Source organism: Triturus cristatus, chromosome 2_2 (genome assembly GCF_964204655.1).
Source record: "Triturus cristatus chromosome 2_2, aTriCri1.1, whole genome shotgun sequence".
Classification (NCBI taxonomy): domain Eukaryota; kingdom Metazoa; phylum Chordata; class Amphibia; order Caudata; family Salamandridae; genus Triturus; species Triturus cristatus.
The window spans coordinates 1,006,352,434-1,006,377,625 of NC_140582.1; the positions used below are offsets into that span (position 1 = coordinate 1,006,352,434).

Below are 25,192 nucleotides of genomic sequence, written 5' to 3' on the forward strand. Positions count from 1 at the left end.
GCAGTTGGTGTTCGTAATAGGCTTTTGAGAGAGACTTTCGTGAAGTTCTAGGGCAGATGTTTTCTGGGTCGGACCATAGATTTTGCCTGCCTAATACCTCGCATATTTGTTTGATGTGTCTGAGCCAAGGAAACCGTGCAGGATTGCGCAGTCTCATTATTTCCTGAAGCTCAGCTCTAAAATTAGACAGTTCTGGTACCGACCATAGTTTCCGCCAATACAATAGCGGTTTCAGACTCAGTTCTTCTAGAATTGGTCTTAGACCTAGGTCCAATCTCAGTGGTAAAAGAGGGGTGCTAGACGGGAGCCCTGCTAGTTGTCTAATAAAATTATTCTCAGACACCTGAAGAGTCTGGGTGGCAGAATGCCCCCATAATTCAGCACCATAAGTCACTGCCCCTTTTGCTTGCATCCTATAGATCTGTAGCCGAGAGGAAAGTGGCTGGTAAGTCAAACCACGGGACATCCTTGCCAGTCCTCCTGTCATTTGGGTTAGTTTGAGTCTAGCCTTGGTACAATGTGAGTCCCAAGTCATGGACTCGTTTAATGTTATCCCCAAGTATTCAAATTTGGAGACCCTCTCCAACCTAATGGGTCCCAGAGTGGGGTTGGGACGTAATTTCTGGGGGGGGTTGAAGATCATATACTTGGTCTTCGAAGCATTGATCTCCAACCCCCGAATCGCACAGAAATTTGAGAATCCATCAAGGATCCGCTGGATACCCATTGGAGACTTTGAGAGCAACAGGGTGTCATCTGCAAAAAGAATAGCAGGTACCCCTGTGCCTCCAAGTCTAGGAGCATCAATATTTTCCAGCGCGTTCAAATGACCGATCACCCCATTGACAAAGAGGCAGAACAGAGCCGGCGCCAGCACACACCCCTGTCTAACCCCCCTGTCAACGGGGAATCGGTCGGTCAAGGTGCCCCCCCTTCCAAACCTCACCCTTGCATAGTTCCCCGAGTGGAGTCTTTTTAAGATGACTAATATATCCTTGGGGACCCCCATGTCGTCCAGGACGACCCAAAGTTTGTCCCGTGGGACTAAGTCAAATGCGGCACGTAAGTCAACGAAAATAGTATACAAAGTGCCACCTTCTATTAAAACAGTTTTCCAATGGATACAATTTAATCTAAAAATCTGATCAATGGTGGAGACTTTCCTCCTGAAGCCAGCCTGGTATGTACTCATGGCGTTTGATTCATCTATCCACTCTTGTAAGTGGTTAAGAATAAGTCTTCCAAATAATTTTTGGGAGACGTCAATGAGACTGATTGGTCTATAGTTGGCTGGGAGCAGAGGCGAACCCTTTTTAAAAATTGGGACGATCTCTGCTCCCAGCCAAGTATCAGGAAGCTCCATACCCTTTAAAATAGAATTAAATAAAAGCACGAAATATGGTGCCCAGACTTCAGGTTCCTGTTTAAATAGGTCTCCCGGAAGGCCATCCAGACCCGGTGCCTTTCCTGACGCCAAACCCATAATAGCTACTTTGACTTCTTTGAGTGAAAGGGAGAGGGACGAACCCAAGGGTGTGCTTATTTGTGCCTGGACAGGATCCACCACCGTCTCCTCAGATGGCATATATAGGGACTGGAAATGGTCCTGCCAGGTCTTAGCTGAAATATTGGGTTCGACTGCAGAGACCAGCTCTTCTGAGCCTGTGTTTGCGCAGCACCAAAATTTCCTTGAGTCTCTGCATGCCAGATATTTCGTTAATTTCTCCCACTTTTCCTGTTCCCATTCTAACTTTGCATTCTTAGTTAAGAATTTATATGCCTTTCTTTGTTCGCTAATTTCGTCCCGGTCGTGTCCATTCTTTATTAAAAATAGGAGGTCGCTTTTGGCCTTCCTACAGGCGGAATTATACCAGAGGGGACCAGTAATAGTCCCACGAGCCCTATGGGATTTACTAGTTAAAACTTCTGACACAGATGTAGTAAGATCTGCATGTAGCTCACCCAGCTCCGTAAATAGACCCATCGTACTAGAATCAGCATTTAAAACTTGAGCCTTCTCTAACAAGGGGGGGACTAAGGCGTATTACTTGGGTATCAACCCTTGTTTCGTTAATATAGTCTCCCATTTTATTCTTCGCCTATTGTTGGAAAGGAGTAACCCAGCATCTGGAGACTCTCTGTTCTTTTCCAAGGGTTCAAGTCCAGCGCAATGAAGCTCAAGCTCCAGAGCATTATGGTCACTATCCTCTCTTAGCAAAATGCGAAAGAAACTTAATTTTGCCCATAATGCCAGTGGGACCAAAATGTAATCAAGGTTTGATGTTGTATTTCCCCTATGAAAGGTACATTTTGGAGGTATATCTGATGGTAACCTTCCATTGCAGGCCCTAAGTCCGTGTTTGAGAGTAAGTGATGAGATTTGCACCGCCAGAGGAGACCAGGCTCTTGGGGCCGGTAGCTGGGAGGGAGGTATAGACCAGGCAAGGTCCTCCTCCTTGGTCAAGCCATCCGATGAGCCCATAAGGGGCTCATAATGGCAGTTGAGATCTCCTCCTATTATGTAGGGGACGCCTTCAGGGATTGTGTTGAGGGCAAGATAAAGCTCATCAATAGTACTTGATTCTTTCAAAAAACTAACTGGCCTTGAATAAACATTTATTACCAAGAGGCGGTACGAGCCCGGCCACTCTAAAAGTACGGCCAAAATATCCTCCGAATTTATTGTCAACGGGGCAGCCCTGCAGCCTAATTCTGTGGCTATCCAAATTGCAAGACCGCCAGAAGGGCGGCCCTTGCCACACCATTTGGCATTCTTCGAAAAAATGGCGAAGCCAGTGCAGGTAGAATCTTCCCTCAGCCAGGTTTCTTGGAACAAACAAATGTTCCTATTCTCTATGAAGGTATTCCAAGCCGGGCAATTTAATTTATTAGACAAACCTGCCACATTCCAGGACAGAATATTTAGAAGGGGAACTTGAGTCCTCCCTGGGTTGGGAAATAACGATATGGTGTCCATGGAATTTACATTCGAATTGACATGGAGTTGATCTTGTGCAAGGGTCTCCTGTGCCGCGCCACTAGATTCAGTAGGAGACACTTCACAGGATTGCAGATTGGTTTGCGTCTGCTGGAGTCCAATAGTCTGTATAAGAATGTCTGGCGGGGCATCGTGTAGTGGAGGGCTATTGCGCTTCTCCGCCTCCCCTGAATTTTGCCTATCCAGTCAATCCACTCTGTCTAAATAACTAAACCTGTTGTATGTTGGAAAATAGTCATCCATCGTATTTCTAGGAATAGGGTGAATTTTGTGTGCATTAGATCTCCGCCTCCAATTCCTTCTGCTGGGCACAAGTTCCCATCCCTCTCCCTCTCCCTCCCCATCGTGTCCCACTGAGGGATAAAAGAAAGACAGAGGGAGGGTTTGAATGGGCGACCCCTGCGTGTTCCGGGGCCAACTACAAATGTACTTAACAGTAGCAGGGTCCCTGAAATTTATCACAACACAATCTCCCTGGATAGACTTCCTAGTGGAGCCTATCCAGGGGGTTCTTCTCACCATAAGAACCTCGCTGTGTGTGCCCTCAGGCAAGGGTCTGTTAATGGACAGCCAGTGAATAATTTTGTTTTTTAGTGCGCCCACTGATTCTCCGGAGGGGGTGGTTAATTCCGGAATACCTGCCAGAATCACCACGTATGGAATAGCCTGAGGTGGAAGATTAACTGTCCTGTGCTGTGGGGCCATCGTTGGTGTCTCTGGAGGGGGTGGAACCGAGGCTTCTTGTCGATTTGTGTTAGCACTAGTTGGATTGGATGGTAATGGTTTCTCTGATGTGCATGCAGAAAGTTGTTGCGTTGGAATAGGCAGAGGTAAAGGTAGGCCTCTTCTGGGTGGGTGTTCAGAATTATTATCCCTCTCCTTGCTAATCTTACCATTGGATGGCTCGTTCCCCTCTACTACGGATAGTAGACCCGTGTGAATTTGCACTAGAAGTGATTCTATCTTGGAGATGCGAGACTCCAGGGGATTAAGGATTTCCCTTAGGAGGGTTCGGATATCCAAGAGGGTAGGTAGCTCGTTCCCTGCTGTGCAATTTGGAATGGGAGGTGACACAGACATATTTGTAGCAGATGGTACCCCTTTTTGCCCAGGTTGGCTTGATGACTTGGGTTTAGGGATCTTATGGGACGAGTCGTTTTTGGTGTTACGCTTGGGAGCGTTCACCTTGCGTCCGCCAAAAGAGCCAACCTTTTTTGGGGTTTTCTTTTTCGGTATTGCTCCTTCCCTCGTCCTCCGTATTAAGTCTAGGGTGGAGATGGGATTGTCGGTGATTATATCACCGGTAGGGAGGGTTGAGGTAGCATTTGAGGGAAGTGATGGCGTTCTGGCAGAAGGGAGAGGCAAGATGCTTAGTTCCGTGATAGCGGACATCTCGCAGTCATTGGTAGTTGAAGTAGGACTGCACTGGTCAGCTGGATCAGGGATAACATTTGACCCTCTTAGATCTGCCATATTTAGGGCGACAGATTGTTCAGGCGTGGTAGCAAGTGCCAGGGGCCCTAGTGAAGATCTTCTAACCCAGTCTATTTCTTGGGATATTCGCCGTTCAAGAATAGATATTTCATCAATGATTAATGAACCAGCTTTGGCAAAGTACGTGTCTAGGGGACCTTTAGGCGATCCTACAGCCTGAGTAGCTCTGCTTCTGGTTTCCCTGGCCGACATTTCTCATGCAAATCTTCCAATACTAAATGCTGGGATTGGGAACACGGTGGGGCCTTGGCCGTGCCTCGGCCGGCCTCAAACGGCCCGCTCTTTGCCCGGTCTTCGCTCCGCTCTTCGTTCCGCACGCGTTCCGCTAGCGCGGATATTGGTGCGGTATATGTAGAGCTGGGTAACCAAGGGGAGGGGCTTGGAAGAGGACCCAGCTGCGCCGCTGCTTCTCCAGGCGCTGTGCGAGCTGGTCCTCGCAGTCCTGCCCTCCTCGATGTACTGGTCGCAATCCGGCGTGGAGCAAGGTGTGGGGTGAGTCAGGGCACACAGGAATCAAGTGTCCACACAGATTTATAGGCACGAGCGGCACCCGCGAAGCGGGGGCCGCGAGCCGCTGCTGCGTTAGTAAGGGGAGGGGCTTGGAAGAGGACCCAGCTGCGCCGCTGCTTCTCCAGGCGCTGTGGGAGCTGGTCCTTGCAGTCCCGCCCTCCTCGATGTACTGGTCGCAATCCGGCGTGGAGCAAGGTGTGGGGTGGCATTGACATTGTGGGGCCTCTGGATCCCAAGACAGCCATGGGCAACAGGTTCATCCTGGTCTTGGTGGACCATGCCACCTGGTACCCAGAAGCCATCCTTCTCCAGACTGTGACATCCCCCTTGGTGGGTCGTGCATTGATGGGGATTTTCTCCTGTGCGGGGTTCCCCAGAGAGGGGATGTCATACCGCAGTACCAACTTCATTTTCCAAGTATATGAAGTCCCTGTGGCAGGAGTGTGGTGTAACCTATAAGTTCACCACTCCTCACAACCCCCAAGGTAATGGGCTGGTTGAGAGATTCAAACAAACCCTAAAAGGCATGATTATGGGTCTTGAGGAACCTATGAGGTGTAAGTGGGACGTCCTCTTGCCATGCCTTCTGTTTGCTTACAGAGAGGTGCCACAGAAGTCCTTAGGGTTTAGCCCCTTTGAACTGCTGTATGGTCACCCTGTAAGAGGACCTATGAGTTTGGTAAAAGAAGGCTGTGAGAAAGCTCCCAGTAATCCTCCTGGCCTTCAGAAACCAAACTAGGTGTTTCAGGGAACTTGCTCAGGTGAATCTGGAAGCCAGCCAGGAGGAGATGAAACGATGGTACGATCAGAATGCCACACTGATCGAGTTTCAGACTGGTCAGAAAGTGTGGGTCATGGCCCCCGTGGAGCCTTGTGCGCTCGAGGATAAGTGGACCGGACCATTTGAGGTGGTGGAGCGCAAGAGTGATGTCACCTACTTGGTGGACTTGCGGTCTCCTAGGAACCCTTTGTGGGTCCTGCATGTCAACCGCCTGAAGCCCCACTTGGAGAGGTCCGAAGTGGGCATGCTCCTAGCGGAGACTGAGCCTCTTCCTGACCTCCTGTCTGCGAAAGAGCAAGATGGGTCAGTGGATGGTGTAAACCTCTCTTCCACCCTGACCCCTGAGCAGCAGGCTTACTGTCGTCAACTGTTGGGACAGTTTTCTGATCTGTTCTCCTTGACTCCGAGTATCACTGATTGGTATGTGCATGATGTGGACACTGGGGACAATCCTCCTGTTAAGCACAAAACTTAGAGTGACTGACAGGGTAAGAGCTTGGATCAAGGAGGAGTTCTACAAGATGCTTGCGTTAGGGGTGATTGAGTCCTCAGGCAGTCCTTGGGCCAGCCCAGTGGTCTTGGTCCCAAAGGCTGCCGCACCGGGTGCCACGCCAGAGATCCGGTTCTGTGTGGACTACCGAGGGCTCAATTCAGTCACCAGGACTGACGTTCACCCCATCCCCAGAGCTGATGAGCTCATTGATCAGTTGTGGGCTGCACGGTACCTCAGTATGTTTGATTTAACGTCTGGGTACTGGCAGATCGCCTTAACTGATTGGGCAAAGGAGAGGTGGGCATTCTCCACACCAGATGGACACTACCAATTCCGGGTTATGCCCTTTGAGATGAAGAATGCCCCTGCCACCTTTCGGAGGTTTGTGAACCAGGTGTTGGCTGGACTGGAAGATTTCAGTGCCACCTACCTGGATGACATCGCAGTGTTCAGTGCCAGTTGGGAAGAACATCTGCGCCACCTCTGGGAAGTGTTGATGGCGCTGCGGAGGGCAGGCCTAATGATCAAGGCGAGTAAGTGCCAGATTGGGCAGAGTTCCCTGGTGTACTTGGGACACCAGGCTGGGAGCGGCCAAGTGGCGCCCCTACAGCCCAAGATTGATACCATCCTGGCTTGGGAACCCCCCAAGACCCAGACAGAGGTGAGAGCCTTTTTAGGTCTCACAGGGTACTACAGGAGGTTTGTCAAGGGGTATGGCAGCATTGTTGCACCCTTGACAGAGCTGACTTCCAGGAAGCAGCCCAAGAAAGTGAACTGGACTGACACCTGTCAGAAAGCTTTTGATGCCCTGAAGACTGCCATGTGCTCGGCGCCCATGCTTCAGGCGCCCAACTTCTCTAAAGAATTCATTGTGCAGACAGATGTTTCAGAGCATGGTGTAGGGGCTGTACTTTCACAGATGAATGAGGAGGACCTAGACCAACTTTTAGCCTTCATTAGTAGGAGGTTACTTCCACGGGAACAGAGGTGGAGTGCAATTGAGCGTGAGGCATTTGCTGTGGTCTGGGCACTGAAGAGGTTGAGACCATACTTGTTTGGGACTGATTTCCGGTTTCAGACAGACCACAGGCCTCTCAGATGGTTGATGCAGGTGAGGGGTGAGAATCCAAAGCTGTTGAGGTGGTCCATTTCCCTACAGGGGATGGACTACACAGTGGAACACCTCCCTGGTACAGAACACGCCAATGCTGATGGTCTGTCCAGATTTTTCTGCCTTAGTGAAGAGAACTCCCAAGGGGTGGGTAGTTTTCCCCACATTTCAGCTGGAGGGGACACGTGTTAGACCTGGCACCATTGGCGGGGGTCTCCCTTCCTTTTTTTGCTGTTGCATCCCATGTTTTTGCTGGTCTAGATGCTTTGGGCACTTTGCCACTGCTATTCAGTGCCAAAGTGCAAGTGCTCCCTAATGTAAATTGTTGTAATAGATTAGTGACTCCATGATTGGTTATTTGATTTACTTGTCAGACCTGAGTACAGTGCACCAAATGTGCCCAGGGCCTGTAAACCAAATGCTGATGGTGGGCTTGCAGCACTGGTTGTGCCACCCACAGAAGCAGCTTGTAAAATATGGCTCTGGCTTGCCATTGCAGAGCCTGTGTGCAGTCTGGGACTGTCATGTCAACTTGGCAAGTGCACACACTTGCCAGTCCCTAAACCTTCCCTTTCTACATATTACTCACCCCTAAAGTAGGCCCAAGGGCAGGGTGAATTGTATATATAAGGTAGGACATGCCCCAATGTCCTGATTACAGCCAATTTCGTTTTTCACTATTTCAAGGCTACCTGTTCCCATAGGCCAGAATGGGCAGTTTGATTATAACATCTTATAATCCTAACTGACCCAGGGAACAAGGTAGAAATTCGAGTTTAGTATGCCTGAACTCAGAATGTTAAAATACATCTTTTAGTGAGGGTGATTTTTACATTCTGTGTTTGAAAATACCACTTTTAGAAAGTAGGTATTTTCTTGCCTAACCTTCCAGCATGTCTCTGCTAGGTTTGTGTATTCCATGTCTAGTTTGTGAGTGACAGGGGTCTGTAGAGGGCCTTGGCTCCAGCAGTCTGATATGTCAGGGCTGGACTGAATAGGACCTGCATTGAATAAAGTGTAGGGGGCGGAGATTTCCTTTCACTGACCTGAGCCCTCATAGAATAGATAGTAGGGGAGGAGATTTCCTTTCAGCTACCTGGGCCAGGTCTGCTCTCAAACAATGATGTCTCCACCTCCTGCCAGGAAGCTGCACCCAGGAGGATAGAACTGGTTTTGACTAGGTACAGACACTCTCTGCCTTCAGAGAACAAAGGATTTTGCAGTATAAATATTGGGGCCCAGACCCCAGAACTTTAGATCACTTCTGGGAATCAAGATGAACCTTTTCAAGGAGAAGAACCAGAGAAGCTGAAGGAAGATTACTGCCCCTGTGCTGTTTGCTGTTGAGATTGGCCTGCAGTGGTTACTTTATTGCCAAGGAAAGGAGAAAACGACTTTGTTGTGTGTACTTTATCATCACGAGGAAGATCTCCAAGGGCTTGTGACTGAGCTTGCCTCCTTTTCTGAAGTCTCAAGGACACAAAGACTTCACCACCAGCTCTCCCTGAATTCCCTTGCTGGGAATTCTACCTTCAGTGAGGGGCCTGTTGTTTGGGCCCTCTGAAAGACTGCGTGTCGCTGGGAGCTGGAAGCGCGACGCAATGAAGAGAAGCGTTTCGCTGCCCCAGCAGTTGCCGTTGCATCGCCGAAGAAGCATGCTGCCGCCACAGCTGTTCACCGTCGCATCGCGGACGAAGCATGTTGCATCACTGGAGAAGCGTGCCGCCGCAGAGATCACCGTCGCATCACCGGAGAAGCGTGTCGCAGGGCCTGTTGAGGCTGCAAAGTTCACCGATTTCACCGCACGGCCGTTGGGCGTGCACGCATTGCAACCATGTTGTCGCATCGCATCCAAGACGCCATTTTGTCGCATCGCACCGGATGGTCGCATCCCATCGAGGCGCCATCTTGTCGGATTGTAACTGGAACGCAGTAAGAAACCGACGCATCACCTGCTCTCCGGTAAGGAACTGACGCATCACCTCTCCTGCGCTGCAGTAAGGAACCGACGCATCATATCCCCATGAGAAAAATCCTAGAAGTGAAACTTCAGATTGTAGTGTTAGCGTTGGATAAGGTGCTCAGGCCGAGATTACTTTAGGTGCCTGGGTAGGACAAAGTTGTGTTTAGTCCTATGGTACATATATACATGTGCCAGGAAAAAGCAATGTTCATAGAAAATATGACAATCTAGACAGAAAGTATAAAGGAAAGGAGCAAAGTACAAACCCTTATAAAATGTACTGTAGTGATAAATAGCATCTCACTGTTATTTTGCTCCTATTCATTTTTGCAGCTGTCCCTGCTACCTTACGGCAACAAAAATCCATGCTGGCGTTTTGTCAGCATAGAATCAATACACTGTCAAAGTACAGTATATGGTGCTAAAAAGCACCTCTTGTAAATGAGCAGCCCTCTGATAGTTTTTTGCTCAGTGTTTGTGAGAGAATTTACCTGTTGTGAGCATGAGTTATTTTCTAAGGTCGCTATATTCATAAAATACACATGCTTTAAACTAACTATAACACCGCACCATGCATAGTTTTGTTTTCAATAATGTCATTTCAGATGTCATTAGGGGTGTTATCAGTGCAGTAATTAAACATGTCATGAGTGCTGTAATAGGCAAGGGTAGAGGCAGTACATGGTGAACGCATAAGTTATAGTTCCTTTGGGGGATGAATTATAGTTACTCGAGATAACTATAACTGGTGAATTTCAGTTGTTTTGTTTAAAACAGTATGTTTTAACTGACAGTTTCACTTAACTATAACATCACTTTAACCTTCGTTTTTTCTCTGAATTTATAAGGTTTTATTATTTTAAAGTAACATATTATAACAATTCCTAACTATAACGTCACTCTAACATTAGTTTTTTTCATTGAATTTCTATGTTTTTTGGTTTTTAATGTAAAGTGCGATGCCCATCGCTGGGCGTGGTGTGGAGTTTGGAGCAAGACCTCGATTGCAGCAGGCCCGTGCACCCCAGAGGCCCCCAATCTCATGCCACTTACTGCCTTTGGCCTGGCCCTACACCCAACCCCCCTGCGGATACCTTACCACCTCAGTGCATGGCCTTTCACCTTGCGTGGGGATCGGGCAGGGCCTGTTCTGCAGCTAGACTCTGTGCCCAAGCCCCAATCTTTTTCGGGTTTTGTGGATCCACCGAGATGCTCAGCATGACATCCCTGGGGAATCACTCTGGATCCACGGATCTGTTGTGAAGCCCCAGGGTTTTCACGCAGGGCAGCGCAGTGGATCTGTGGATCTATGAAACCCCCAAAACATTATTTTTAAGGATAACCTGCCCCCTTAGGCCTGGTGGGTACGACCCCTGTGGCCAAAACCATATTTTTGCCTCTACATTTTTAATTTAAATCTAAATCGTGCCAGAATTTGTAGGTTTGAATGGAAATACATGTAAAGGTAAATTTTCCATCTTAAATTTAAAGTTTCTCCCTTCACCGCACTCTCATGGACAGGTAAACGTAAGAATTGCTCTGGAGCAAAAGAGAGCTAGTTCCGCAGAGTGAGAGCTATGCCGGCTCCTGCTGCACCTGAGATGAGATCCAGCCGGGCTTTGGGTGCCTTGGGTCTTCTCTCACAGCTCCCAATGTGAGCAATGCTGTGAGGTGACTTGGGTGGGCACCAGGGCACCATACTTTTATATAAAAAAAGAGAACATTGCCAGCTCCTGCATGGCCCATGGGGCTGCTTGCTGGAAGCTGGCAGGGCGAATGGGGCCCTTGGGCACCCCCTGCTGCCCGCAACAAAAACTAAAGATTAAAGTGTCTCAGGTGGGCATCTTGAAACTCAAACAATATATGAAAAATATTAATAAATTGATAAAATGAGCGGCAGGAGCTACTTATTTATTATTGAATGCGCCTTGCAAAGAGCGCCCCACAATGCCCTGTGAGATCTCTTAAAACCATTAAGAATTTTTTTTATGTTGTGGTGGGCTGCAGGGAGTGAATCAGCCCCTCAGCAACATTAAAAGAAAGCAAGGTGCTTAGGTTATTAAGTTCAGAAGAGCTTAGATTTATGCTCTTCAGCTGGAGTGGAGAGCCTCTGTACGGTGAGTTATATGACGACCCTTCGTGGCTTGAAAAATGTTTAAAAAAAAAAAGACTTAGACATTTCGATGCTTTTTACAAATAAATCTTTATTACATTTTATAACAATTACTTTAATTAAACATTGCATTGAATTAATGAACTATGCATTTCATTATAATTATTGGTCATTTTTTGACAAAGACAATACATGTGCTTTATGTTGATATCCTAACCCTTTCATAAATCCAAGAGGCCCACCTTTTACATTTTGGTGTTCTGACCCTTTGACAAAGTCAGGAGGTCTGCCTTATTTAAAATGACACCAAGATCCTTCACTCAGCCCTCTGCTGTTAATTGCTTGTGTGCAGCTGGGGGAGTTGGGTGCTGGGCCTGGCCTTCAGCCAACTCCATGGCCACACACAACATAGTGTTGCCTGACCACCAGGGGATGGACAAAGAACCTGGCTGCAGGACATGCCCTGTGGCCAACCCCAAACCGAGCATGGCTGAAGGCGCGATTTATAATGACGTTACAGTTACTTGAGGAAACTGTAGCTTTGAGTGGTTTTGTCCGCTTAAAATGGAATGTTCTAACTGACATTTGTACGTCTGCATGGAGTATCTCTATAACATGCTGTACAGGTTTTCATGCAGCCGTGTCACAGAGGAGGAGAACATATATTATTGCTTTTTACAAACACTTTACCCTTATTTTTGAATCTAGGAAGCTGAGCAGAAGTTCATTGCTGATCTGGGTGTTATGGCAAAGGTCCGCTTCACTGAAGGCAAGCAGTCTGTCAACCAAGGCAAGTGTTCATGCTCATAAAGTGATTTAGACATCATTATTTTGATATATTTAATAATGTGTTAGTGATTTACTCTTAGGCCAGCAGCGACTCTGTAAGCTTGTAGGTTTCCCCCCAGTGAAGAACAAGGGCCAAAATGGTGATCTAACCTTCCTTTATTGGTTATATACTGGTAACACCTAAGAGCGCCGGGCATAAGCCTCCGATCGCTGTACTATCGCCTCGCGCGTCTCGCGCATGCGCAGTAGCGTCCAAAATGGCCGCCACGCGCATTTGCGTGCTTACGTAGTGCGCGTCTACTAGACCGCAACACTACATATCTCCCCCTTTTATACCACACAAAACTAATTACATGACTGAGAGTGTTATTCCAGTTCATAGTCTGTTATTCCAGTTCATAGTCTTTAAACTTGGATGGTCTCACCACCGCTCGCCCAACTCGGGTGCATCTTACCGGGGTAGTGTGTCCTTCTCGACCCCCTTCTGCGACAGGGCTTCCCCTTCTTCCTTCTTGGGTACCTTTTCCTTCTCTTTCTCCATTCTCGCCCACTTCCTGGGTCCTATCCTCCAGGTCCTTCTCGTTCTTCCCTCTCGCTGTTATGATCTTCAGGCATACTCTCTTCACTCTCTCCATTCGGAGTTCCTCGTGTCCTCTGGTGATGTCACTCCTTCCTTGTCCTCGCGGGGCCACTGTAGGATTTTGTTGCATTTGGCCATACGGTCTTGGGACCATACATTTCCATCACTGAGCAGCGCCGCTCGGTCATACACCTCTTCCACTCTTAGGGGTGGGGAGTATTTGCTGTCTCCCTTTCTCTTGAGAACTGCCAACTTTACTCTAACCCACTCCCCTTTTTCTAAAGCTGTCTCTTTCACGTTTTTTCTGCGGTTGTAATGTTCTGTATATATCTTCTGTGCTTTCTCCAGGTTGTGTTGCACCACTGCTGGAGACCATTTGGTTGTGATTGTCTTCTCTTTCCACGTGACATTGTCTTTAGTGAAGGGTTGCCTTCCACGTAGAATTTGAAACGGGCTGTACCCCGTGCTAGTGGGGGTGATGCGGTAGGCCCATACCGTGCTTTGTACCTCCTTTTCCCAGTCTTTGCCCCTGGAGATGGCTGCCTGTATGGAGCCCATTATCACCCTGTTGAACCTTTCTACTTGGCCGTTGCTGGCAGGGTGATATACCGACGTATGTTTGAGTAGGATGCCATTTCTTTCTGCAAATCGGGCCCATTTGTCCGAAGTAAATTGGGGTCCGTTGTCACTAATTATAGCTCTGGGGATGCCCTCCCTGAGGAATACCGTTGTGAGGAATCGAATTATTGTGTCAGTGTCCATTTCTTCTTGAATGTGTACCTCTGGCCACTTTGAGTATTTGTCCACGATTACACATATGCACTTGGGAATTCCCTGGTTGTCAAGTACCGGCCCCAAGATGTCCACTGCCACTTCTTCCCATGGATTACTGGGGTTCGTGAACCTTCCTAGAGCAGGTCTCATAGGTTTCAGGATTTTGTCAGCTCCTTGGCACTGCACACAGTCTCTTACATGTCTCTCCACCTGTAGATCCATACCTGGCCACCAATACGTTTGTTTGGTTCTTGATTTAGTCTTCACGATTCCCAGGTGCCCCCCATGTATTATAGTCAAAAGATATGGTATTATATTCGCTGGTGGTACTACTCGGTTTCCTCGGTATACAAACACTCCATCATTCCCCACTGACAACTCGTCCCTGATCTCGTAGAATTGTCGAATTTGGGGCTTCTGTTTCATATCGGGCCACCCTCGCACTATGCATTTCTTGATTTCTTCCAGATCTCTATCTGCTCCATACGCGTCCTTCCATTCTCGCCTGCTTATTGCCTGTTCCGGATCATCAGTCAAGGCTACCATCTCATCATCTTCTTCTGTGCCACTGGTGGCACTTTCCATTGCTGACGCCCTGCTGAGATAATCTGCTATCTTGTTTCTTGAGCCTGGTAAATATTCCACATCATAACAATATTCCAAGAGTTTCAGTGTCATCTTCGCTATGTGGGGTGTCGCGCCGGCATGACCGCTTGACGTTAGTACCTTCACTAGTGGTTTGTGGTCCGTTTTCAGCAGGAAACGCGTGCCCCACAGGAACTGGCGATACTTCCCCATGGCCCATTCTACGGCCAACATCTCTTTCTCAATCACGCTGAACTTTTGTTCTGAATTCGTTAGTGACCTGGACGCGAAGCTGATCGTCTCCTTCTTGCCGTCTTGTCTCTCTTGCATGAGCACTGCTCCTAACCCCTTTTCGCTGGCGTCTGTCATCAATATCGATTTTCCTAGGGACTCGTACCCTTGTAGCGGGATAGCCTGGCTGATTTCTCTTTTAACTGTGTCAAACTCTTCTTGCGTGTCTTCCATCCCTGCAAAAGCTGTTTTCTCCCTCGTGAGCTGCCTCATGTGGTGCGTTTTCATGGCAAAGTGTTGGACGAACTTACTGTAGTATTCCGCCATCCCTAGGAAGGATCTTACTTCTTCCTTGGTGGCGGGCGGAGGAGCATCGCAGATGGCTGTCACGTTCCCTTTTTTTGGTGTTATTCCATTCTCTCCGATTTCGTGCCCTAGGTAGGTGACTGATGACATGCCAAAATGGCACTTCTCCCACTCTGCTGTTAGTCCATTTTCCTCCAGGATCCTAAGTACCACCTCCAGCTTCTCGCCGTGGTCTTCTTGTTCCTTCCCCATCACTAGGATATCATCTTGGAAGTATTGTACTCCCTCTATGTCTCTGAACAGGCGGGCCATTAGCTTTTGGAAGACTGCCGCTGCCGATGCCAGACCAAAGGGCATGCGGCAGAACCGATAGCACCCGAATGGAGTTATGAATGACGACAGTTTCTTGCTCGTGTGGTGCAGGACTACTTGGTGGTACGCTGACTTTAGATCGATGGTGGAGAACCATTTCACTCCTTTTGTTCGTACAAGCATTTCCTCTATGCGTGGTAGCGGGAACTTCACCACAATACATTTGTTGAGTTCTCTGAGGTCCACACATAAGCGCACCTTGCCTGACGGTTTCATGGCCACCACCAATGGTGCTAACCATTGCGCGCTATCGATGGGTTCAATAATTCCTTCTTTCTCTAGTCGGTGTAGCTCCTGTTGCACTGCCTCTCTCACTGCGATCGGTATGTTCCACACTTTGTGTGTGACAGGTTGGACGTTCTCCTTGAGCACGATTTTGTGGGTACATTTTTCCAATTTCCCTATCTTGTCCCCAAATATTTTCGGGTGTTCGCTTCGCAGTCCCGCTGCCTTGGACCATTTTCCTTCCAACGTTACTAACACTTGGGTGTCTCCTCCAGGATTCAGTTGCATTCCCAATTCTCCTTGGTCCATCCACCCTAGGACCGAGGGTCCTTTCTCTGCAACGTACAATTTGCACTGGGCGCTGCGTTCTTTGAACTGGAAGAGCAGTCTTTTAAATCCAACCATTGGGATAGGTTCCCCCGTGTAGGTGACCGTTCGTATGTCGGGCGGTTCCAGATGTGGGCCTACTTTAGGTTCAAATTTCGCATTCCACACTGATCTTTGGACAATCGTGTAGGGGGACCCCGAATCTGCTACTATGGTGATTTCCACTCCTCCAATGTGAATGTCGCACTGGGGTTTGCGAGACCTTCTGCCGTCAATGCCTAGTACTTGGTCTTCCACGCAAAGGACCTCGTCGTCTTCCTCTTGACCCTCTTCTTCCTCTCCTAGGTCTTGTGCCACGTATTTCACTGCGCACTGTTTCCACTTCCTGCGACACACCTTCTCGTAGTGGCCGACCAGGCAGCCGAACGCGCACTTTGCTCTGAAGGCGGGACATCGTTTGTCATGTGCCGCATGGTTCGGGCTCCCACACCTGTAGCACTTCGACGTTCCTTCTTTGTCTTGTTTCCACGTTTGTCCCGGTTTTCCTTTCCCCTTGTGCGTTCCCTTGTTTTCTCCTGGCGCCGGTTTTCCTCTTCCATATTGGTCGGCGTCCTCCACCTTGTTTATCGTGGGTCTCGGGACCTGGTCTCTCTTCACTGCGTCTGCGCAGCGCTTGGTCAGTTCTGCCCTTTTCACGATGGCTATCACGTCTTTTAGCATCGCATCTCCACTTGCCCACAATTTATCCTGCACCGTCTTGCTTGTTGTGTGCATTACTATTTGGTCCTTTATAAATTCGTCGTGTAGAGCTCCGAATTTACACGTTATCGCCAGCTTCCTTAGTGCCGCAACGTAGTCGTCTATCGTTTTCCCCGCTTCTTGCTTCCTCTGCTGGAAATTGTAGCAGTCGATAGATGTGCAGACTGCGGGGCGATAGTGGTTGTCTAAGTCTTCAATGGCGTGTTTGAACACGTCATCGTCCGCTGCTGGTCGGGTGACCGGTGTTAAGTTTTGGAATACTCGTATGCCCTCTGGTCCCAGATTATGTAAGAGTATCCTCTTCCTCCGGCTGCTGGAGAACGCCTCTTCATTCTCGTCTTCCAATGCTTCGAGGTAATTTTTGAAGTATTCTCTCCAGTCCTCCCATTTCATTTGAGGCTCCCGTGGTCTTGGTAGGAACGGGACCGGCGTTGTTAGTGCTGACGCCTGTGCGCACATCTTGGCTTCCGCCTGTTTTCTGGGACTACCTGGCGCTTCCGTCCCTTCTCCCCTTCTTCGGGTCGTCTGGGCCTCTTCAGTACCTTCTGCGCTGTTCCTCCCTGATTCCGCCAGGGCCTCTTCTATATCTCGCCCTGGTTTGCCTGCTTACGCTTCCTTGCTGCTGGTCGGCACCCTTGCTTTTCTCGTGCCTCCCTCTGGCTTCCGCCTGCCACTGCCGTGCTCTCTCGGTGTCCTGGTGTCTGTCCTGTGACCCCCGGGTGTACCTGCCGCTGTAGGACGTCGTCCCCTCCGGCTCTCCTGCTGGTGGGGGCTTCTCCTCCCCTGGGTGTCCTTCAAGGTCCTCTGCGTCCCAGCCTCGTCGCCACTGTAAGGTTGTAGGTTTCCCCCCAGTGAAGAACAAGGGCCAAGATGGTGATCTAACCTTCCTTTATTGGTTATATACTGGTAACACCTAAGAGTGCCGGGCATAAGCCTCCGATCGCTGTACTATCGCCTCGTGCGTCTCGCGCATGCGCAGTAGCGTCCAAAATGGCCACCACGCGCATTTGCGTGCTTACGTAGTGCGCGTCTACTAGACCGCGACACTACAGACTCCACATGGGAAGGTAGCATAATGTTATAAGCTCGATGTCAGTAATTTTTGCAAACTTCAAACCCAGGCAATGCCACCTGCTGTGTTAAACCTGAATCTACTCTATGTCGTTTTATGCCTATATCGATCCTAAACACAGGAGTGAGGTAAAGAGTTGCTTCTCTGCAAAGACTTGAGCACTAAGGGAAATAAAGCCATATGTATGTCTGTCTCAGATAAGCATCTCAGTGATGATGTATGTCTCTTCATTCTGTAGGCATGTCCTTTGCATACAATCAGCTGGCTGCAAAGCAGTTCAGTTTTTCATGGATTCGACGGTTTCGCTCTCTAATGTTTCTGGTTTTACTGACCTGAATGGAAGCCCTCACACTTCAATTTCAGTCATTCTTATCTTCAAAATAAACAATACTTCTAGGAGTAAGCATGCTTACCCAGGTCACCGATTTTCTCCATGGGTAACCATGGTGTACTCCTGGAAAGTTATGAGAAAGTCATACTTGAACCTGCAGCAATGCGTAACTTTTCACAGAAAAAGTTCTGTGAATCAGACCTGGAAATTTAAGAGTAATTTATAATTAAGGCAATATAACAACAGATAGAAGATATTTGTGAACTGAGTGTAACATGTGCATCTGGTGTATAATAGATTTTCTCATGCATGCATTTAAATATTTTGGCCCTCATTATGATGGCAGGCGGACCACCACTGGCAGGCTGTCGGTGGCAGTCTGCCTGCCATCTAGCCCATCAGTCTGACCGCTGCATTACAATGCACCCGGCCGGACCGCAGACGCTCTCTCTTTCACTTAAATTCTTCAGTATCTAAGCACAAGGAGACCTCTTTTAACCACTCGTGTCACAAACAGCTAAATTTTATGATTCTTAATAATTCGAGTTAGCGCACTCCTGTTAATTGCTACCCATGCTCAGCCAATCGAAAGGTCTATATTTGCCTGCTATTTAAGTGCAGTGGAAATGTGAAACACCCATGCGTTAGGTGGTTGGTTTGGGGGCTGGATGCTTTGTCTTTTCACCAACGCTGCTGGGTGTTAACAACACTTCATAGTACTTTCCTTTCATTTTTCACTTTCTTCTTTGCCTCAGTCCAAACATTGTTTTGTAATCAATACGCAGTGGTAACACCCTCAATGTAGGGCAGTAACACTTAATTAGAACATTGAGATCTCCTTTGAAAATTGTTGGCAGAGGGCCAATAATGGCTTCTATCAATCATCTTCTTCACATTCCAAAGTCATTCTGTTTCTCCCTGTTTAATTGAAAATAATCCATCTTCAGTTGGTGGAATATTCCAACAACTTCATAGACCCTATGAAAAGGGTTATGCTAGTCATATAAGTTGTTCATCTGCGCTTGTCTGCTGCTGGGGTCGCTAACTGGAAGACACCTGTATAACCCTCAGGAGTGGGCTTTAACGCTCTACTATAGATGGCCAAATCCAATCACCTCCACAGGGATCATCTTCTGCTCGCCCTAACTTAGAGCCAAATGTGCAAAAATGCTCTGTGGTTGTAAAACCTTTGATTCGCAACATCATAGGCTTTGCAATCACGGAAGATACTTTGCAAGTTGGAAATGACTTTACAACTTGTTAAGTACCAATGGCAAATCTTTGTGATTTGAGAAGTGAAGACATCCTTCTGAATTGGGCACCCGTCTCCTTCCTACTTTCATCGCCATGTAACAGACATTGATCACAAACTACCTCCTGAAAGGTGTTGGTAGACATTTGAAAGGTGTATGTTGCCGCCCCCCACCAAGTAGAACAGTATGCTGTTCAGTACCATTCACAGATTGCTGCTATTGATTGGTTGCAGCTCCCGTCCCTTTAAAGGGGCATGGACATCATTAAAAAAACATTCTTCTCCGAATCAGAATGCAGGGATGGGGTTCTGCTGTTCCTTGCCGGCCTTACTTGCTCCATTCAGAGGGATTCACAAACAGAATCCTGCCTCACTGATATGAATGCAGAAGGATACTTTTGATCCTACAAATTGCCAATTTGCTCTGCAAAAGATGTGTAGCTCTGTCACAGGCAAATGAAGGCCATTTCATACAGCAGTCACTGCGAACAAACCCTGCCTGCTTTGTCGCACGATCTTTCACGTTGGGACCCTTATGTCTTTTTCTTTTTATGAGATAAGCCGCCTACTGAGAGATGACTAACATCCGCTATTGTATAGGCATTTTCAATTGTAAAAGGTGACATTTAAACTCACCTATTACAATTTGATGATCAGATTCCCGAAGTCTGCATTGTGCTTCTGCGCGCTTTGTTAAAGTAATAATTGTTCCTGTTGTAATAGCTGTCCCTGTTACTTTCAAAGAGCCGGCGCATCGCTCTAGTGCAATTTGTTTTCCCTCTGCATATCAATCCTACTTTCCTTTTAACAGCATTCCATTTAGACATGATAATTGAGTTTTGTAAGACCATTGATCACATTTGTCAACTGCTGTTAGCCTATTAGATCCTTCAGTGTCAACACAGTGAATTAAAACTACATTAATATGTTCTTGCAGATAAAAATATGGAAAGAAAAAGTAAGACCTTCCACCCCAGGGAAGAAAAAGGGCCTGGAGAATTAAATTCAAGCAACCTTCGACCCCGCCAGCAGACACCTCAGTTATTCAGGTAGTGCATAAAAGAACCGTGCAGTGTGTGTAATTTATAATGATGGCACCAGCAGTCGTTTTAGGAGTCTGTAAAGCAAAGTCTGAATGCAAAACACATCATGCATCTTGATGGACCCTGCAGCTTTTGCACTGATAAGTCAAGGTTTCCCTAGATTGATCCATTAAATATTTACAAATCTAATCATGCAAATGACATTCATTTTGAAATGTATAAATCCGTTCATGGGAATCAGTATCAATATAGCTCCTCGCTGAACTGGCAGAGGACGGGGCTGTTCCTGTTTGAGCAGGACCAGGGCTGCTTTGCATTTAAGTTGTCTGTGTCTGAAGTGAAACAGCGGTGGAAAAGCGATGACCTGGTATCCGGTCCGCAGTGATTACCAGTGGCTGAGCCTTGTGCATGCACTCCGTCCATCACCTTATTGTATTCCCCAATATATTAACATTTGCCTGTGTAGTTCATAGCAGTCTGCATTCTGGAACTCTGCATTACCCTGGCTTGTAAATAGACCTTCTGAGCTGAATCTCACTCCTTCAGAGCCACGATAACCTACCAATCTTCAGAAAAAAAGAACACTTATGCAACTTTCTCAGGGAATGCACCCTTAGTGTGAAACTACATCGCCACCTGCACTGAGAACTAATCCATCCAATGGAACCTTCAAATAATGAGCTGAAATGCATTGTATTTCAATGGGATTACCACCTTTAATTACCTCGTTTTATTTGAAGCCTGCTGACCAGCTCCTAGTCTCAAATCTCTGAAACCGCATTTGCTGTTGTAGTTTTGATGTATTTAGATCAGACCAAATTTCCTTTATAATGTTGCTAAATTTCAATATGTTGACTGTGCATGTTCTGTAGTTTATACCTTTGTAGCTCTGCAACATCTCTGATAGTTCCATCTGGTCCGCTCCATATAAAATCACAAACAATATTCTCTCCATTCACTTTTCCCTCACTCTCAGGCTTCCCTTGTCTGACATTCCTAGCCAGTACATGGAGAACTAACACTTTTCCTTCCTTGCATATCACTCTTATATATGCTCGGTTGCTCTCCTAATGTTTTGAAGTGATTTTACATGATCACCAATGCGTTTTTACTGGCTACCTGACATATTGAATTAATGCTATGCCTTTCTCGCCTGACCTTATGCTGGGAAGAAAGGCTGTGAAATCATTACTCACAGGAACAAGATAGACCCATTGGAGTTGGCCTGACAGTGAACAGTGACTGACTTTGCAATGGGTAGTTGTAGGAGAATGTTCTACATAGGATATAGGAAGTAGTCAGCAGTTGCCACACCAGACAAGATTCCTGACTCTCATGGTAACAACGCATGGCATTAGTTGAAAGCATTGCACATTGTCCTGCACATATCACTGCAACACGAGATAAAGCGTTGCATTGTTATTGGCATTTCACTTCTGGTATCAGCACTGCCCTGGCACTGGTAATGTCATATACACAACAAACGCTGCGCCCGCTGCCAAGGGTGCCTGTCTTTCCATGGATGTGTGTAGGTGATGTACTCACAGTGGGATATCTAAATATACCAGCTTTTCCCAGCTCAGGTAGAAGTAACAATTCTCTTGAGAGACAACAGTTTCTAGACAGGGGTAGGTGACATGTTTCAGCTAAGCATGAGGCACGTGCTCCTTTATTTTCACTATTCCAGTTCACACATCCTCATTGCCCTGGTGTATGGTGATAGTGTGCATGCCTGAGCACCAGCATCTAGGAATGCTGCTTCCGCCATGCTTAGTAATGAGGTCCCAGGGCTATCAGCAATCATATCTGCCATTCGTATTTAAACCTACTTGACCCTCTGTTGCTAGGTGTCTCTAACTAAAATTGGCCCTCACAAAAATTCACAACTTTCATCCCACTTCACCACACAATCTCAACAGGGGAGTGATATGGCCTAACGGCTAGAGTGGTCGACCTCAGCACTGGGAAACTGGGTTCAAGTCTCGGCAGGGACGCTCAATATCCTGTGATTCTGGGCAAATCACTTAATCTCCCTGTGCCTAACAAAAATGAACGTGTCTGTAATGAAACTGGTGCTCATGTAAAGCGCTCTGATATCTTCTGGTCTAGTTCGTGCTAAATAAAACAAAAAACTAAAAAAAAGAAAAGAGTTCCTGTTAGACCTGTCAGCCCTTTGGGTGGTCCCTCCTCATCATTATTTATTTTGTCCCACTTTTGCCTCAACCCCTGTTTGAATTTTTCCTTTTTGGGAACCACCAGACTTTTTAGTGTTGCTGCAGATTCAGGGAGCCATTTTAGCTACCCCTGAAACTTCTGTCTGAGGGCCTGGAGCACAAAATGGTGGCCACCTGTGACATCACCAGCATCCACTGGAACCTACCAGCACCTTCCAGAACATTCCAGGAGATTCCAGAACTCTGTGACAGTTGGAGACCGTTTAGAATGTTGGGAGGATAAGAGAGGCAGTTGGCAGTTGGAGCTGGCAGTTGGCACCTGACTGGTGAAGAGAGAGGAGCACAACAGTGAAGGAGGAAGGAGTGAAGCAGCAGGGGTGGAAACTTGTGCCTGGAGTGGGGTCCATAAACCCACCCTTGATACTTGTCCCTACTGATGGATCCCAGCCTATAGCCCTGTGTGGGAAGAAGACAGAAGAAACTTATCCTAAGGACCTGGACAGCAGGAACAGGCCTTAGAACCAAGAAAACAGCAAGATTCTGACCTGAGAACTGGTTTCCCTGGAGTCCGGCGTCGAGTAGCCTGAAGACCTGGAGCCCGAGGTGGAGAAGCGGCGCTGACTGAAGTAGCAGACGTCGTACCCGGAGCCGCCTGAGGTCGTGAGAGGGCGCCGACGGAGGTCGTGAGGAATACCAGAGGTCGAGGAGGAAGTGAACCGAGGTCGAGCGAGCGGCGTCATCGGAGGAGTGAAGTCCGCCCTCCGGAGTCGTCGGAGACCGAGGTAGAGGAGCACCGGAGGTCGGGAGTGAGGATCGCACTCCGGAGTCGCCCGGAGCCTGTGAGGAGGAGCACCGGAGGTCGGGGGTGAGGATCGCACCCCGGAGTCGCCGGAAGTCGACATCGAGGCCAGGCCGGCCGACGTCATCGGAGCCGAGAGCGCCATCGGACCGGAGCCGCCCGAAGTCGACATCGTGAAGAGACTGCCCGACGCCGTCGAATCGGAGGTCGAGATCGAACCGAGGCCACCGACATCGGACCGGAACCGCCTACCGGCGTCGTCAAAGAACTGACATTGTGCCGAGGCCGCCGAGACCGAACCGGAACCGCCTCACGGCGTCGACACGACTCCAGCGGCGTCGGAACATCAGAAAAAGGGCAGTAAGTGGAGTAGAGGGCGCCTAAGGCCCTGTGGAGACCTGAGAGACTGCTCTAAGGGGCTAGGGAGGTGCTGAAACCAACCTGACTGTGCAAGGGGTGAACTGGGACTAACCTAGAGAGGTTGTGTGGAGAGAGAAAGCCAGGGCACTGGTATTCCCCCCTTTGATCTACCTCAGCTTAGGCCTCAGCCTTGTCCCAGCCAGGGAGTAGCCCCCCTCAAGCCTTCCACAACCCTACAAGCTGTGCCTGGGCCAAATCTGCCCTTAAGAATTGAAGTGTCATCTGATTACATGAGTGTTGCTGTATACTTTTAATTATTTATTGGGGGTACTGTATTTATTGAATTTTTACCTATTTATTGCTGCACTATATTTATAGGTCCACAGGACTTGATGGTGTACAATATTTATTGGTACAGTATTTATTGCCTCAAAGTATTTAATTGTCTGTATATATTGCACTTGTATTTATGCCCTGTTATTTATGATCACCCCTATTTATTTCATCAAACAGCCAGTATTTATTTGACCTGCACTATTTAAATTTGTATATTGTGATTGTCTTATTTATTTTTCCAATCAGCAACTAAGAGAAAAAGATAAAGAAGAATATTTTCATAATTTTTACGGTGTAGAGTCGTTTTTGGAACGGATGCACGCATGGTTATTGTATGGGTATATTGTATGCTTAGCACTGTGCCTGTTTCCTGACCACTCGAGCCAAGCTACCACAGTGTGTTCGGGGAGTCCACCACCACCCTGCGGAGTGGGAGTGGGCTGTTTCCAACATAAATTGGTGTTCAGTGGTGGGATAGAGCTGTGCCTACGCATACTCAACAATAACTGTGGGTAGTCCATAGGCCTACACCGGGAGTTTTCTCAAGAGCGGCCTTCCTAATTGTGGGTTTTTGTTTTTTCCAAATTTACTCTGGTGGTGGGAGGAGGTATTATTAAAGGTACCCCCCTGCATAGTTACTGCACAAAAACCTGTCCTCTAACCTGAGTGGGCAAGATGGAGTTTGTACTAGAAGATTTAGAAACGTACACTGTGGCCCAACTCAGGGAGTTTTGCCAGCGGGAGGGGGTGTACTGTCCCCCAGGAGCAAAGAAGGGTGCACTCCAAACCAGCTTAAGGGCTTGGGGGGAGGCACGCCGAGAAAGCAAGGCTGAGGAGGAAGACAGGGATGGAGAGCCTGACCCCGAGGGGGCTGAGATGTACCAACCTGAGGTGGGGAACCTGTCAGCAGGGCCCAGGACACTTTCTAGGAAGGGCAGCACTGTCTCTAGCGGGGGCTTATCCGAAGTGGAGTTAGCAGATCGGAGGGAGAAAAGACAGCTCACATGGGACTTAGCAAAGCTGGAGAAGGAGAAGGAGGAACAGAGGATGGCTCATGAGACGGAGAAACAGAAGATGGCTCATGAGATAAGACTGAAAGAGATAGAGCTTCAGATCTTAAGAATTGGGGCATCAACTGTTCCTAATGGTGGCAGCAAAGACCAAGAAATCACCAGGGAATCCAAACCTTACCTGCCAAAGGACATAGTAGCTAGCTATGGGGCGGGTGACGACATCGCCAAGTGGCTAGCAGCCTATGAGGTCTCGTTGAGGGCCCATGGGGTTCCAGTGAAGTATTGGGGAGGAGGATTGTATAGGTACATGCCTCCAGCTGGTAGGGATGCTTTATTGGGCCTCGAAGAGGATGAGCAGACCCACTACCCCACCATGAAACTGGCGCTCATCAGAAAGTTTG

General features: G+C 47.9%; 1 protein-coding gene across 2 annotated transcripts in view; it reads left to right on the forward strand.

Moving 5' to 3' along the window:
• EVC (EvC ciliary complex subunit 1) overlaps positions 1–25,192 on the forward strand; it is a 719,388-nt gene that overhangs the window by 684,147 nt on the left and 10,049 nt on the right. For both annotated transcript variants that reach the window (XM_085642437.1, XM_085642438.1), the window contains exons 19-20: positions 12,172–12,253; positions 20,004–20,115. In XM_085642437.1, coding sequence (XP_085498563.1) covers positions 12,172–12,253; positions 20,004–20,115 — 194 coding nt within the window. The remainder of the gene's footprint in view (positions 1–12,171; positions 12,254–20,003; positions 20,116–25,192) is intronic.